Source organism: Rhagoletis zephyria, unplaced genomic scaffold (assembly GCF_001687245.7).
Source record: "Rhagoletis zephyria isolate East Lansing unplaced genomic scaffold, Rhagoletis_zephyria_1.1 Rzeph_scaffold_00061, whole genome shotgun sequence".
Lineage (NCBI taxonomy): Eukaryota > Metazoa > Arthropoda > Insecta > Diptera > Tephritidae > Rhagoletis > Rhagoletis zephyria.
Window position 1 is genome coordinate 395,794 of NW_016157145.1, and position 16,265 is coordinate 412,058.

At 37.3% G+C, this 16,265-nt stretch overlaps 1 protein-coding gene across 2 annotated transcripts in view; it reads left to right on the top strand.

Moving 5' to 3' along the window:
* The first annotated feature begins 768 nt into the window (after nucleotides 1–768).
* LOC108370426 (leucine-rich repeat flightless-interacting protein 2) overlaps nucleotides 769–16,265 on the top strand; it is a 55,427-nt gene continuing 39,930 nt past the window's right edge. Inside the window, exons 1-2 of one of the 2 annotated variants that reach the window (XM_017625771.1) lie at nucleotides 769–893; nucleotides 1,705–1,836. In XM_017625771.1, coding sequence (XP_017481260.1) covers nucleotides 1,750–1,836 — 87 coding nt within the window. In that variant the 5' untranslated portion in view covers nucleotides 769–893; nucleotides 1,705–1,749. The remainder of the gene's footprint in view (nucleotides 894–1,704; nucleotides 1,837–16,265) is intronic. The other variant, XM_017625775.1, reaches the window with a different exon arrangement.

Consider the following 16,265-nt stretch of genomic DNA (forward strand, 5'->3'; position numbering starts at 1 on the left):
GTTCGGACGAGACGATTTTTGCTTTCAACTAAAAGTTGCCTGAAAAATCGCCTCGTGCGAAAGCCCTTAAACCTCATCCGGATTTCCCAAATCTCTCGGTTCGTATCGCTGGATTGTTAAATAAATGCAATCGATGACCAAATTGTAGTACAATTAACTTTATTGTACAACAAACAATTTACAATACTCTTCAATGAAGTGCTGTGTGTTATATTGCGACAGCCGTCAAGATGCAAGAAGCGTAGATGCAAGTGTAGCGCTGAGACGAATCGCTGCATTTTGTGTACATAGAGCACGGCAAAGCCGTTCCCGAAATGTTTCTCTATTATTATATTAACAGCATTTCCTCACAAGGATTTTGTTTCTGCTCCACGCAGCTTCCATTAGCAAGTTAACTAATCGATCCCGCAGAGATGCTGCTGCAGTTTTCTGAAGCAGCCTCAATTGTAAAGCAATGGAGTGCACTAAAATGTTCACTATTCTCTAATAGATTAGGTGAAAAATGCAATATTTTCACATTTAGCAAAATTAAAACACGTTTTTCGCTGTAAAGTGAACTGCTTTGGCAGTTTCAACTCGGTCTTCTTTTCGCTCTATTCTTTGTTTACTTGTGGTACACAAATGTCAACGCCCAGGACGGCGCAATCTTGTATTCTATCATTCTTGCGCCACACTATCGTTATTGTTACAATATGGCATTGCGATTAATAGATCTTAGTTTTCTGGTAACACTATCAGTAAAATGCATCTGCAACCCTGCTTATCAGCTCTTTTGTTTCTGTCAGTGTGTGTGTGTCAAAATCCCAAAAAATCGACGGAAGAATTCCGGAAAGAGAACGCAAAAATAAAGTGAAATACTTTAAACTTTAATTTTAGGACCAGCATCTTTGCTTGTAAGTTAAATGTACATATGTTTCTGGCTTTTGGTTTGGAATTTTTAGTTGCATATTCAGTGGAATAAATTAAGTAGATTTTAGTCGAGTGAGACGTCGAATTTATAGATTGCGAATGGTTAGGAAGTGCGATTGGAAGTTTAGATGCAACGGGTAGGGGCGGGAATGACGATTATAGATGAAAGCGAATAAATTGGGAGCGAGATAAAGCAATCATATAAAAGTGAAAACATATTTAATTGATTGGGGATACATGTATTTTGCATCCAGTATATTTTTGTTATTCACGGATATGTGTGCATATGTCTGCTTCTAAATCCTATAAGAGCTTGCCATATCCACTAGTAAAAGGTGTCGGCCGCCACCACCATAGAAGGCGATGTTCTATTTTGCTAATCTCGTTACATTTTCCTTTGTCGGAGAAAATCTGGTTAACCATATCTTATTTAATAATTTTGCTTTGTATAATTTTATTTTGAAATGATTACTGAAATATTTCTCTTAAAAACTCAAATAGTGCGATCTTCCATTTATATTGTGAATTCTTAAAAAAATCTGGCCGGCTATTTTTTTTATCTACCAATATACGGAAATTGACCGATGTCCAAGAAATACATATATACATACATACAAATGCATTATGTATTCTAAAAATCGAAAAATATCAAAACTTGTTTAATACGATATATATTACTTTAATTAGCAAGTAATTTGTTTCCTTATATGTAAGTCTTTTATTTACAAATACATATATTTGTATGCCATTGTGTGTTCATAACAACTACATGCAATATTTTTTGTTTGTTTCTAGGTTAATCATTTACTGGTACAATATTTAAATACCAGCTTTGAGATTATGGAGAGCAGTGGAGCTGTTGGTCGCCGTCGATGCAATTCACGCATAAATGCTGAAGATCAGGCATTGGATCAAATTGCAAAAGAGGTAAGCAAATTTTGTAACCCCCTTAAAACCGTTTCCATAACATAAAGTTTTCCACAAAATAAAAGGAGCGCGATATTTTGACCAGTTTTGACTATTTGCCTTTTATTTATCGAATTTTTATTATTTTTTTATAAAAGTCTATCTATTATACCATGATGCAATAATGAAAGGTATTGTACGTTGTGACAGCTCGGAATCGAATTACCTTAGGTCAATATTGTATTTTGGAAGTACAAGAAAAACTGGAATAAAAAAAGCCTTTTAGTTGAAAAAGTACTAAATTGTATGCCTTCTCAACAGCGTTCCGATTATCAGAATAGGTATATATATGGCTTGGTAGTCTCATAAAGTTGTAGATAATTAAAATAATAAAATTAGGCGTATTTTTATTCACAGGAATATGATAATATGCTTAAAATTTTCGAGCTGATGAATACCCAGCTAGAACAGTATGGCTTATATAATTCCTTTTATGAGCGGCATCACTAAGAAAATTATCCCTTATGAATTTGAAATGTGTCCCTTATATTGTACAGGCCAAATAGAGGAATTCATTTACGTGTGATCTTTTGCCCCCCTCTTTCATATGGGCTTCTTGTGCGCATATATCAGGTTTGATAGCTGTTGACCATACCAATAATGCCTCATACTCAGTTTTACTAGATCAATTCGTGTTCTCGAGAAAAAAAATTCCACGATTCAAAAATCTGAGTATGGCGGCCAAATTCTTTTCTCAAAATTTTGAAAATTCTTCGTTTTTTGCCCTATATTTGCTTGTTGGTATTTTCAACAAAATATAGGCCAAAAACGATAAATGTTCAAAATTTGGAGAAAAAAGATTTTCCAGATTTTTGGATCGTGAAAATTTTTTTTCTCGGAGAACACGAATTGATTTAGTAAATCTGAGTATGAGGCATTATTGGTATGGCCAACAGCTATTAAACCTGATATAGTCGCACTAAGGTTTTTTTGGTGTTCCACAGTGTTATATAAGGGATACTTTGAGGAATCATATAAGGAATTATACATTACCCAAGCTCACGTATATCCAAGTTCGTGTCATACAGCAAGCATTGACTAGTTTTTAATGTTTTATTTATTTGTTTTTGAAATTAACGACATATTTCAGAATTTATAATTATGTAATACGTTGTGTTCATTTTAGTAAATCCACTTTTTTTTTAATTGTACAAAATTTATTATATACATACAGTATCGGTCATATCAATAGCAACCCCATTTCAAAGTGATATTATTTCCCTCTCATGTTAATTTATTTATTTCTAAGAATTTGCAACAAAAGTAAAGTTGAACTTCTAACAAAACCCATATAAACCCAATTTTAAAACTTCTTAGAAAACTACAAAAAATACAACAAATTTTCACCCAAAATTCAAACTTTTTTCTCAGAAGTGTTAGCATTTTTTTGAGCACTCAGTTTTATAGCCCTTTCAATTTCAGTCTAATTATATGTAAGTTTCAAGTGGCTAAAAATTACCTTTGTTTTTTTAGAATCGATTAAAAACAAATCGTGTTTAATCGTCTTCCATATAACGAAAAATGCGACCATATATCGATGGCTGAGTGGAAGATCGACCTATCTCGGCAGCCAGGTCGAAAACGCCCGATATCAGAAAACTTTTCAACGCCCTATTTCAAAATTTGGCTGAAAACGCCCTATTTTAGAATTTGATTGAAAAATGCCCTATGTTGTTGTTGTTGTTGTAGCGGCTACAACAACCCCGCCCAGATCGGTTGGTATCTCAGTCGTTGTCGTCAAGTTCCACTAACGGCAACCCTAGGAAGCGTGCAGCTTCTGCGGGGTTTGCCCATAAGGACAAGGTCGTTAGGGATGTCGGGTTTGCCGGGCATGCGAAGAGATGTTTCGAGTCATGTGGGGTCTCTCCGCATGCCGGACATTCATTAGGCACATCCTCATTCAGCCTACTCAGGTAGGAGTTTAACCTGCTGCAGTAGCCGGAGCGAAGTTGTGCAAGTGTGGTGCGCGTCTCCCGAGGCAGATGAAGCTCCGTCTCGTCAATGTCCGGGGGTGGTGTGCCTAGAACGGCATTCACAGGTCTAGAGTCAACATAACTCGAGACTGAGTCCCCGTGAATGCCGTTCAAGGCCTGTCTGTAGGCTGTCGGGTCCAGAGGTTGCTTAATGAACCTCTGGACTTCGTCCGTTAGTTCATATAGATGCCTCCTGACGTGCCTAGGCGAGGGCTCCTCTGCAAGCAGCTGTCTGCACGGGTGGCCACTTCTGTGGGTCCCGATCAGGAACTGCTTGCAGAGCATTATATTGTGCTCCTTTACCGGGAGCATTTGCGCCTCGCCGTGCAGGTGGTGTTCAGGCGTCATCAGGAGGCATCCCGTCGCTGTCCTCAGTGCGGTGTTTTGTGCGGTCTGTAGCTTCGTCCACTGCGTCCTACTAGTCCCAGGCGACCACACTGGCGCTGCGTAGTTCAAAACCGGCCGGCCTATTGCCTTGTATGTTGCCAGCAACGTTTCTTTGTCTTTGCCCCAAGTACTGCCGGCTAGCGACTTGAGGACCTTGTTGCGGCTCTGTACTTTATTGACAATAGCGGTTGAGTGCGCAGAGAAGGAGAGCAGGCTGTCGAAAGTTACTCCGAGTATTTTGGGGTTATTCACCGTCGGAATTGGTGTGTCATCGACGTGAATCCCCAGCGGTAGCCTGACCTCCTTCGTCCAGGTTGTGAACAGGGTCGCGGAGGATTTCGTAGGGGAGAGGGCTAGACACTTTGCAGTGAAGAAGCGAGAAAGTTCGGAGAGATAGCCGTTTACTTTCGAACACAGGTCATCAATTCCATTCCCAGTCGCCATAATCGAGCAATCGTCGGCATAGGAGACAATCGAGACTCCCTCTGGTGGTTGAGGGAGCTTTGAAATATAAAAGTTAAACAGTAGCGGGGAAAGGACACCACCCTGAGGAACCCCCTGTTTTATTTTTCGCTGCTTACTCGTTTTGTCTCTGAACATTACCGACGAATGTCGACCACTTAGATAATTTGCCGACCACCGTTTGAGCCTCTGTGGGAGAGAGGAGGCCTCTATATCTTCTAGTAGCGTGGAATGGCAGACGGTGTCAAACGCCTTTGACAAGTCCAACGCTACTAGAATCGTTCTCTCACAGGGACGGTTACGGTTAAGGCCACGAGTTATCTGAGTGTTTATGGCGTTAAGTGCTGTTGTTGTGCTGTGCACTTTACGGAAACCATGCTGATGCTTCGCTGGGGTCAGGTGATTTGTGAAGTACGGGAGTAGCAAGGCCTCGAGTGTCTTCGCTACCGGGGAAAGGAGTGTAATCGGACGATACGAATCTCCTTTGTTTGCAGGTTTCCCCGGTTTGAGCAGTGGGACCACTCTCCCCACCTTCCAGATGTCTGGGATGATGAGAGTGGCCATTGACAAATTGAGGACCTCCGTTAGGTACGCTACCCCCGCAGGACCCAAATTTTTCAGCATCAGCATGCATATACCGTCGGGACCCATGGCTTTGGAGGCTTTCGCCTTCCCGATGGCCACCTGAACTTCACCGCAAGTGAAAGCAAGGGGGGCACAATTTGTTGGCAGTTTGTGCAGCCTTCTGGTCACTCGACGCTTGGCTTTGTCCACCGGAGGATGCAGTATGAACTGCCGGCTAAAATAGCTCGCGCATCGCTCCGGGTCCGACGAAGCATGGTCGCCGAAGGAAATTTCGACTCTGTCGTCGTGCTTCGTCGGATTAGACAATGACCTCACGGTTGACCAAAGCTTGCTCACACCAGAGGTGAAGTTGCAAGTCTTCAGATGCTCCTCCCACTTCTTCCGCTTATGTACGTTTACAAGTTGCCGAATCTCCGCGTTGAGATCCCTGATACGGGGATCTCCGGGATCGGCCTGACGAAGGCTATCACGCTCATTTGCTAAAACAGCCGCTTCGGCAGGGAAGTTTGGACGTGGGTCCGATATGCACCCTGCCGGTATGAAGCGGGCTGCAGCAGCAGTGATAGCCCTGCGGAACTTACGTTCACCGAGGTGGACGTCGGTTGGTGTGGGGAGCGATGTGAAGGTGTTTTCAGTAAACTCCGCGTAACCTTTCCAGTCAGCTTTAGAAAAGTTGACATAGGTCCGGTGTTTGGCGGAGGCAAAGTCGGTTGGTTTATCAATCGAGATGACTATGGGTAGATGGTCTGATGCTAGAGTCAGCATAGGTCGCCACGTTATGCTGTTTATCAGACCAGCGCTGACTATTGTGATGTCTGGCGAGCTACTGCAGTTACCCATAATCCTGGTGGGTGCGTCGTCGTTCATTGTGCAGAATGTCGAATCGTCTATCTGCTCAGCCAAGTCTGTTCCCCTACGATCGTTTGACAGGCTTGAGTGCCAAAGATCGTGGTGCGCATTAAAGTCACCTACTACCATACGGTTTTCACCTCTGAGGAGCGCACCTATATCAGGGTGATATCCTGCCGGGCAGCAGGTGACAGGGGGTATGTATATATTAAATATTTCGAGCTCGACATCGCCTGACCGGATAGCGATGCCCTGACATTCTAGGGTGGTATCCCTGCGGTCGATGTCTGCTTCGATAAGACGATACTGCACGGTGTGGTGCGTGATGAACGCTAAGCCACCACCATTATCTCGCTCGCGATCTCGACGGTGCACGTTGTACCCGGCACAATTCAACAAAGTTGAATTGCTGTGCAACTTCGTCTCTTGGACCGCAGCTATTAATATACCATGCCGACACATAAAGGCGGTTATCTCCTCAATCTTGCTCTGTAGCCCGTTACAGTTGAATTGGAGGAGCTTCATGTGGTTCGGGAGACGTGTTGTGATGTGGGGTGTGAGTGAGGTGTATGTTCTAGCCGCCGTTGGCAGTGTGTGCTGCTGGGGTGATTGCCTCCCTGTGGTGGTAGTGGGGGGCGTCGCAATTGATGTCAGCGACCGAGCAGCGCAACACGGGCCCTCGAAGTTCCCCGTCCAATCTCGCGTGGTGCGCAGACCTGAACATGCCCTAAAGTGGCACCAGCCAAGGCAGGTGTTGCACTTGACTGATGTCACATTACGGAATATTCTGGTCTGACATACCGTGCAGATTGTAGGGGGAACCAAGAGTTGTTGGCGGCGGCGTGTGGGTGGTGGTGCGGTTGTGTGTGTTATGTGGTCTGTGGTGGCTGTGGTATGTTGTTGTGTTGTGGCGACTGTGTGTGGTTGCTGTGTGAGTGTGTGGGGCTGCACGGGCGGACTATGGGTTGCCGTGAAGGCTGCTCTATTTGAGCAACAGGGGGCCACGTACGACGTGGTCCACTGTCTGTGTGTCCGTAGTCCCGAGCAGACCCTGAGGTGACTCCACCCCTCGCAGGCATTACACTTGACTGAGGTGGAGTTGTGGTGTAAACGTCTTCGGCATACACAGCAGGTGTATATTTCTGGCCCAGGGTTTGACTCGATGCCAGCCCTGAGTAGGAGAATGAGTAGTGAATGTTGCCCTATGGACGGACAACTTCTGAGATACTTCGCCGACCTAAACGGGGTTAGATCGCCGAAACAACAGCCCTTGGTCGGGTGAAACCCGAGTCATTCCGGTACGTAGAACCGGCTGTCGTGGGAATGAAAATGTCAAAAATGCCCTATCTCAGAGCTCGGTTCAAAACACCCTATCTCAGCTGACGATTCAAAAACGCCCTATCTCAGCACATTTTCGAAGTATTTTCATTTGAGATAGGACTTTTTTGAACCGAATAATAATAATAACATACTATATACTTATCTAGTTTCAATATAAAAAAATTTATATACACATCATTAATTGTGTATACATATCTAAGTCAATATATGTGATATACATGTACATACATCTACATATCGTCGTATAAAGTACAAAACCGTGTATCAATAAAATGCAAAACAGCGTATTGAGATAGTGCAAACTCACGTATGCGAGGTTGCATAAATTATTTTCTAGAGAGTAAAAACACTCATATTTCAAAATGGTTATCTTTTTGTAAAAAGCAATCGCATTTTGGCTAGTATATTTCAGGAAGAATGGATAAGGATTGAGCCAAGAACTTGTGTGAGCGAATCCAAGTTTTAGCAGCAAATGTCAGTGACGCGGTTTTGTACTTTAAGCGACGATATGTATGTTAACAGGAACGCAGCAATCTAATACACGGGTGGAGCAGGAACGCAGCACAGCAGAAGCATACAAAAAATCTGCAAATAAATGGTGTTTTAGGTTTTTAACAAACAAAAATCTGGTTTCAACTTACTTCAACGTGTCTAATGCACAACGCACACACTAATGCAAAGGCGGAGCAGGAACGCAAAGTCTTTACGTTTGACTGCGACGGTGCAGAACTGATGCCTACGCTTATTATGATTGTATATAGTAATTTTATCAACAGGTGGCAACCCTATTCAAACAAATAAAACATTTGTGATTTTCTAGAGGCTCATCCCTTTCATTTGACACCTCAACTTTTTTAATCCAGAGAACCTTTCGGATCTTACAGTTTTTTAGACAGGTGGCAACCCTACTAAAATTCTAAATGAAAAAGGTCACTCTCCTATCAATACAAAGTATATTGGAGAAAATCTCGTCAAAATCCGTTCAGTAGTTTTCGAGATTACCGCGTACAAAGAATCTCGACTTTCCTTTATACTATGTATAGATAATCAAGAATTTAAAAATTTAATACAACTATCCGACCAAAACCTTACTTTGCCGACCAACCTACCAAATGAAAAAGAAGCGACCAAATTTGGTTGGAAAATACCAATAGTGGCAACACTGATTATAACCCTCACTAAGTAGAATTCTCCTTTCTGTGTTGCCGAAGAAGTGGGGCTAAACTCCTTTTGCAGAGAACACCTTTCTGCGTAGACGGCCTTCGGCCGCGCTTAAGGATTATAACTCTCACTAAGTAGAATTCTCATTTCTGTGTTGCCGAAGAAGAGAGGTTGAACACCTCTTTGAAAGAACACCTTTCTGCGTAGGCGGCCTTCGGCCGCGCTTTGGGATTAAATATAACCCCCTCTAAGTAGAATTCTCCTTTCTGTGCTGCCGTAGAAGAAGGGCTGATAACCTTTTGCGCAGAGCTCACTGTTTAACATATTTAAAAAAACACATTATACTCATTTATTCCCTAATATTATCGAGATAATTGTGAAACAAAAGTAGATTGTTGAACATCCCTTCATTTTAGTGTATTTAATTTTCGAACATCTGGTTGTTGTTGTTGTTGTAGCGGCTACAACAACCTTTTTGTTCACCATTACAGCCATTTTGATTTCTTTGCTTGTTTACTTCGTTGAACAAAAGTAGCGAAATTACTAATTGCGTTTTATGTTGTTAAAACATAAAATAAAATACTTTTATTGTATACAAAATACACATGAACAATGCAAAGCTCGTATATCTATGAAAGTATAAGTGATAGCTGCACTATTTATATGAAAATTTGCTAGTGGAAGTGCAAACAATTTAAATAACAAATAACTTAAATACTAGTATACACAAAGTGAAAATAGCGAGAATTTATGTAACGATATCTGTTTCTTATCATCCTCGTAAAGTTTCATGAGAAAATTCGCGATAGTTTTGCTAAAACACACACTTGTCGATTAGTGTACAGTCAACTCCAATAAACACCATAAAAAATTCACATTTCAAACTAAAAAAATTAAAAAAAAATTTGCAAAGTTTTATAAAAATTTCAAACTTTTTAATCAGAATCTTTAGAAAAAATTTTGGAATGCGTTTTTGTAGCCCATTAAATTGTAGTGCAATGAGGGGCAAGTTTCAAGTTGGTAAAAAATCCTGTTGATTTTTGAGATACAAAGTTGCCATACAAAGTTTGTTCGACAATTTTCTTTTATGGACAAGTTACAGCCAGCGAAAAAAATTGGAAAAAATCAGCGTGATTTTCAGCAGTGTGACACTTGAACTTCATAATACTGCAATTTAAAGTGCTATATAACTGCACACCAACATTTTTTCTAAAGTTTCTGATTAAAAAGTTTGAAGTTTTGGTGAAACTTTGCAGAAATTTTTAAAATGTTTGCATAAATGAAAGATGTATGTACCAGGGTTGTTGCGAATATTCGCATTCGCAATCGCAGCCGCGGAACTTCCGCATTAATTCTAACATTCGCATTCGCATTCGCATTAATCAATGCGGATCTTTTGCGAATGCGAATATTGAAGGGACCGAAAATAACAGTTATTTTTTACGAGTTAAACTTGGCCAAATATTTTTTATTCACAACTAAAAGTCCTTTCCGGATAATAATCAATTATCCAAATTAAACAAGTTTGGTATCAAATGAAAGAGGACTTAAATTGCTTTAGAACTGAAATGTCTAAACAAGCAAAGCCACCTATTGAAAAAGATTTCAATAAAAAATGTTAATTAATTACCATAGAACAAACCGGTATATGAATTTCTTTAGTATTAAACGATATAAAAAAATATAAATAGAGGTGGTAACCTTCGTTCGTTATTTCTGTTTAAAAGCTATTTCAGTCCCCTTTCACATGATATTAAATTTGTTTAATTTTGATAAGCTGTTTGTTTATTATCCAGAAAAAACTTTTATTTCGGAATAAAAAATATTAGGCCAAGTTTAACTGGTAAAAAATAACTGTTATTTTCGGTCCCTGGAATATTGTGCAGTCACAGAAGAAAGGATTAAAAATGAATTACAAAAACTAAAATCGAAAAACGCTGTTGACGTTACAGGTTCTCCAAATTCAGAAACAACCAAAAGAATGAGAATGAAGAATTCTTTGGAAAACAACGGTGTTTAAACAACGATCTTGCCATGATAGTAGATTGTGAAGATGAAAGTCAGGAGGATACATCCGACATTTGCAGCCCGATGCTATTCTCAAAAAAGAATTATTGCACCGCTATAAAAAAAAACAATAAATATAACTGAAAGTCCTCTCGACTGGTGCAGCGTCAATCGAAAAGAATTTACAATTTTGTCAAGTTTCAAGTTTTTCAAGTTTGTTATTTAGTGGCCCTGATTTACGACCCTTTAAAAACTTTTTATTGGATACAATGTTCCAATTTTTAAATTCAAGTACTAAAAAAAAACATTATTAAAAATTACTAACTTTAACATTTTATATTTAACTAAATCACCTAATTTATTCGCCTAAACTATTTCTTAACAAGTAAAAAAGTCCAAGTTCGGGCGGAGCCGCAAGTATTCAATATTGTTTTTTCACCTTTCCGAAAACTACCGCTACATGGTAAGCAAGGGTGCGATTACCCCTATTTCAAACATCTTCGATAGAATGTTCAGTTAGATATAATGAGATAAACTTATATAGATATATGTGGGCGGCATCACGCCCATTTTCCAAAATTCAATAATAATGTTACTTCTTTTCAAGGGATTGTTTGGGTAAAATTATCGTCATTAAATTTCGAAATATCGAAGTTTCAAGCATTTCTGAAATTTACCGTTATGAAAAAGTGGGCGTAATTTTAGTCCGATTTCGATAACTTTCAACGTTTTTCCTTTATGTGGCAATCACAATAATCGTACCGAGTTTGGTACACATTGATCCAACGGTTACCGAGATACACATATGTGATTATAAGTGGGTGGGGTCACGCCCATTTTCCAACATTTTATTATAAGCGTATTTTTTGCTAAAGAATTATTGCAAACATCAATCTTGAATAAATTAGCTCCAGTACTTACTGATTTATCGAAGCTTTCGTATTTCTCTAAATTACCGTTATATGGGATGTGGGCATGGTTATTATCCGATTTTTTAAATTTTCAGCCGTTTGGTATGTTTTGTGAAGGCCAGCAACTGTGTCAAGTTTGGGAGAAATTGGCGAAGCGGTTCCCAAGGTATACACATGTAATCATAAGCGGGCGTGGCTACGCCCATTTTCCAAAAATTTATAATATTCCTAAAAATGATTGTAAATATCAATTTTGAGTGAATAAGCTTCAGTAGTTACTAAAATATCGCAGTTTTCGTATTTCTGAAAACTACCGTTGTATGGGAGGTAAGCGTGGTTATCGTCCGATTTTGTCTATTTTCAATACCATCCGTCCTACGCTCAAAAGAAGTACACATACCACGTTTCGTTAAGATATCTCAATTTGTACTCGAGTTATCGTGTGCACAGACGGACGGACGGACAGACAGTCACCGCTTAATCGATTTCTCTTTTCATTCTGATCATTTATGTATACATTTGTCTATATCTATTTCGATTCGTTTTGCCTGTTACAAACAACCGTTATGTGAACAAAGTTATAATACTCTTGTGCACAAGTGCGCTCAGGTATAAAAATACTTGACATTCGCATTCGCATCTGCATCCGCGGATGTTAGCGTTTAAACATCCGCATCCGCATTCGCATCCGCGGATGTCTAAAATTCCACATTCGCAACATCCCTGGTATGTACATTAGGCCACTCGTTAAAAAAAAAAATGTTTTGCCCAGCGGAAAAAGATGTCCTTTTGTCTAAAATTGAGCTGTGCAAAATTTCATACGAATATGATAACTCTAATTAGTTGTACGTTGCATTTGAAAATTTAGAAAACCCCATATGCATTCAGGAAAAAAAGTTTTAACAAAATATTTGAAAATCGTAAGTTTTATAGTTATTTGCTGTGTAAGATACTCACAGAATCTGAATATGAGGTCAAAAATAAAAAAGTAGAAGTTATCGTTTTTTTTCAAATCGGGAAAACTGCATTTTCAATTTTTTCCAAAAATATCCGGTTTTGATTATATCACCACAAAAAGCTCTCCACAAGTTTAGAGGTCTTCGAAATCCCTATGAACTTGTTATACAATGTTTTGCAATGAAATTATCAGTTTAAGAGTTACACCGTGCGACAGTCAATTTAACACACGAAAAAAATCAATATATTCACAAAACTGGGGGCCAAATTTAGTAAAACTGCGTTTTTACTTTTTCTCTCTGACGTCAGTATTTTTTTAAAAGGACTAAAATTTTTAGAATATGATTGAATAAAAAAATTAATTAAAAGATGCGGTGTATTGTTGAATAACAATATGGGTATCAATTAAAAGGAATAATTCTGTAGAATAGAAAACAAATTTAATTTTTGGGTGCACCAGGACGAATAAGGACGTGTGTGAATCGGTAACAAAGTTCGCGGCAAGTAAATTTTTGACAAGTATGATGTAAATAAAATTTCAGTAGCTCATGAGGCTAGTGAAATTTTTGACATATGCATAGAAAATTTTGACATTCGCAAAGATTGTTGCTGTTTGTAATTTTTCGTAAAACAAAAGCTTAAATTGATGAATTGCAATCAATGATGGTAGATGTTTTCTGAAAATATTAATTTCACTTCAATTTGTAATAGTTTATTCCGAATAAATCTGCGGTTATCAAAAATTTACTGCTGTCAAAGAGATTCCATTTCACACAGCAGATTGGCAAAACTGTCTCACCATAGTAAAAATATTATTCAACAGCTTTCCCCATAAAACTTTGTTACCGATTCACACACGCCCTAAGTATTGAAAATGTCCTTTTAAAAGTTTATCCTTGAATATCCTTGGGAATTTCCAATATTTATTTTTGAAAAAATATATGTCAAGGCCTAATATGTTAACTACCACATCCTCCTGTTCTAACTTTATTAGTTTTAGATAAAAAAAATTTACACTTCTCTTTATAAGATATTGATAGATACAATATACATAAATAAAGATACTGGAATCATTATTATGGAACCATGTATATCAAGATATGATATTTTATTAAAAATTGTATTTCCTTTTTTGTTTGATCTCGTTGAAAGTTTATTTATTAATAATCCAAAATTTTCTTTTTAACAACAAACAAATTCATAGAACCATAAACTGAAAATCAAGAATTTAAACAAGTATAAAAACATACAAGTAAAATACCCTACATATACTTATCATAAAATATGATATTCAATTTAAAAATATTTATTTCTTTCTTGTTTGAAAGCTAGTTTATTAATCATCAAGAATTTTCTTTTCTAATAACAAACAAATTCATAGAACAATAAATTTAACTTCAAGAATTTAAACAAGTGTAAAAACATTTAGGTAAAATACCCTACATATACTCCCCCTCCAGTAAAACAATAAATTAATTAATGTTAAATGTTATTTTCTTTTTTGTATTTGGAATTGTTAGTGAATTAAATTTTTTTGTTGTATCAGAAATTATATTTGCAGGTTTGAGTAAATCTATTGAAACCGTTTTAATCATATTTCCATGTTGAATTTTGAATACTTTGTCATTTTTCGAAATAATTTTAAATGGTCCTTCATAAGGTGATTGCAAATTTGACTTGTGAATAACTTTAACAAAAACGTACTCACAAGTATCCAAATTTTTAGGAACAAAAGAGTATTCTTTATTGTGATGTACAACCTATGATCTAACATTTTAAAAATATTTTCTTAGCTTAGAAAGAGTTTCATCTGTATTATCAACTTCATTATTATAACTGTTCGTAACAACTAATTCAGCTGGTAATCTTAATGTTTGTCCATAAACTAATTCTGCAGAAGAGCATTTTAAATCTTCTTTAACAGACGTACGTAATCCTAATAATATCCAAGAAAGAATTTCAGACCAGTGAGTAGAATCCTCCGAAGCAGTAATAGCAGTCTTTAATGTCCTATGAAATCTTTCAATCATCCCGTTTGATTGGGGATGATATGGAGACGTATGAATTTTATGTGATCCTAACAATTTAGTTAATTCTGTAAACAATTTTGATGTAAATTGTGATCCTTGATCTACTGTTATATAAAGAGGAATGCCAAAACGAGGAACGTAATTGTGAACGAATGTTGTTGCTATAGAATTTGCTGAAATATCCCTAAGTGGATATGCTTCTGGCCAATGATAGTTAAAATGTAACGATTTTCTTTTGACACAGGTAATGGACCAACAAGATCCATATGAATATGTTGTATAGTATGTTTAGAAATTTTAGATTTTTGACAACTTATACAAGCAGAAGTCCAATTATTGATTTCTCTGCGCATATTAGGCCAAAAATATTTTGATTGAATCAATCGTCTAGTTGTACGGACACTTGGATGTGATAAAAAACGAATTTTATCAAAAATGTTTTTTTATCATAGAATTAGGAACAAATGGTCTAAAAGGTTGTTGAGAGATTTCACACCAAATATTAAGATTAAGTACTGGAATATTAATTTCTTTTAATTACTGTTGGAATTTTGGTCAGATATTATGTCATAAAGTGTTTGATCTTTTTGTTGTTCCTCGAATAATGTTTGAAAATTTATGTCTTGGGCTAAAATCATGTTAACATCTGGAATACGTGAAAAGGTATCAGCAACTATGTTTTCTTTTCCAGAAATGTATTGAATGTCGTCTGTAAATTGTGCAATGTACTCTAAGTGTCGAATTTGTCGAGGTGATCTGTCTGATTTAGAATTTAGAATATGAGTTAAAGGTTCTAAATGTTCTACCATCTAGAAAATGTTTAAAATGTTTAATTGAATTGTATATCGCTAAAAGTTCTCTATCAAATGTAAAGTAATTAATTTCTGTAGAAAATAATTTTCTTGAAAAATATGCAAGTGGTTCTAAAATGTTACTAATTTGTTGTAAAACCGCACCGATTGCTACATTCGATGCGTCTACGGCAAGTGATAAATTGCCGTTTTTATCAAAATGAGTAAAGTTTTCTGTGTAAAAAGTTTCTTCACATTTTCAAAAGCTGTAGTTGTATTTGCTGTCAAATTTAATTGTTTAAGTTTATTTTTAGTTGCTAATGTTAAAATTTCGTGCAGAGGACTAAGTTCTGCTGCTAACATTTTAACATATCTATGGTAATAATTCACCATACCTAGAAATTTTTGTAATTTATTTATTGAAAGTGGTTTTTCAAAATTAGTTATTGCCTCAACTCGTTCGAAAGAAGGTCTTATTCCTTCACTTGAAATTTCATAACTAAGAAAATCGAATTTAATTGTTCCGAAAATGCATTTACTAGGTTTAATATTCAAGTTATATTTTCCAAGTCTTTCAAAAACAGATTTTAAATGCTCATTATGCTGAACTTGATTATCACTTGCAACAAGAATATCGTCAATATAGGCAAATACAAATTCTAAACCTGAACCTTCATTAATAAAACGTTGAAATGTTTGTGCACTGTTTCGTAGACCAAAAGGCATCCGTACGAACTCAAACATTCCAAATGGTGTAGTAATTGCTGTTTTATGTATATCTTCTTCAACCATCGGTATTTGATGATACGCACGAACAAGATCAATTTTGGAAAAAATTTGTTTATTTTTTAAATCAATAGTCAAATCATGAATGTGAGGTAACGGATAACGATCTGGAATAGTAATGCAATTAAGTCTTCTGTAATCTCCACAAGG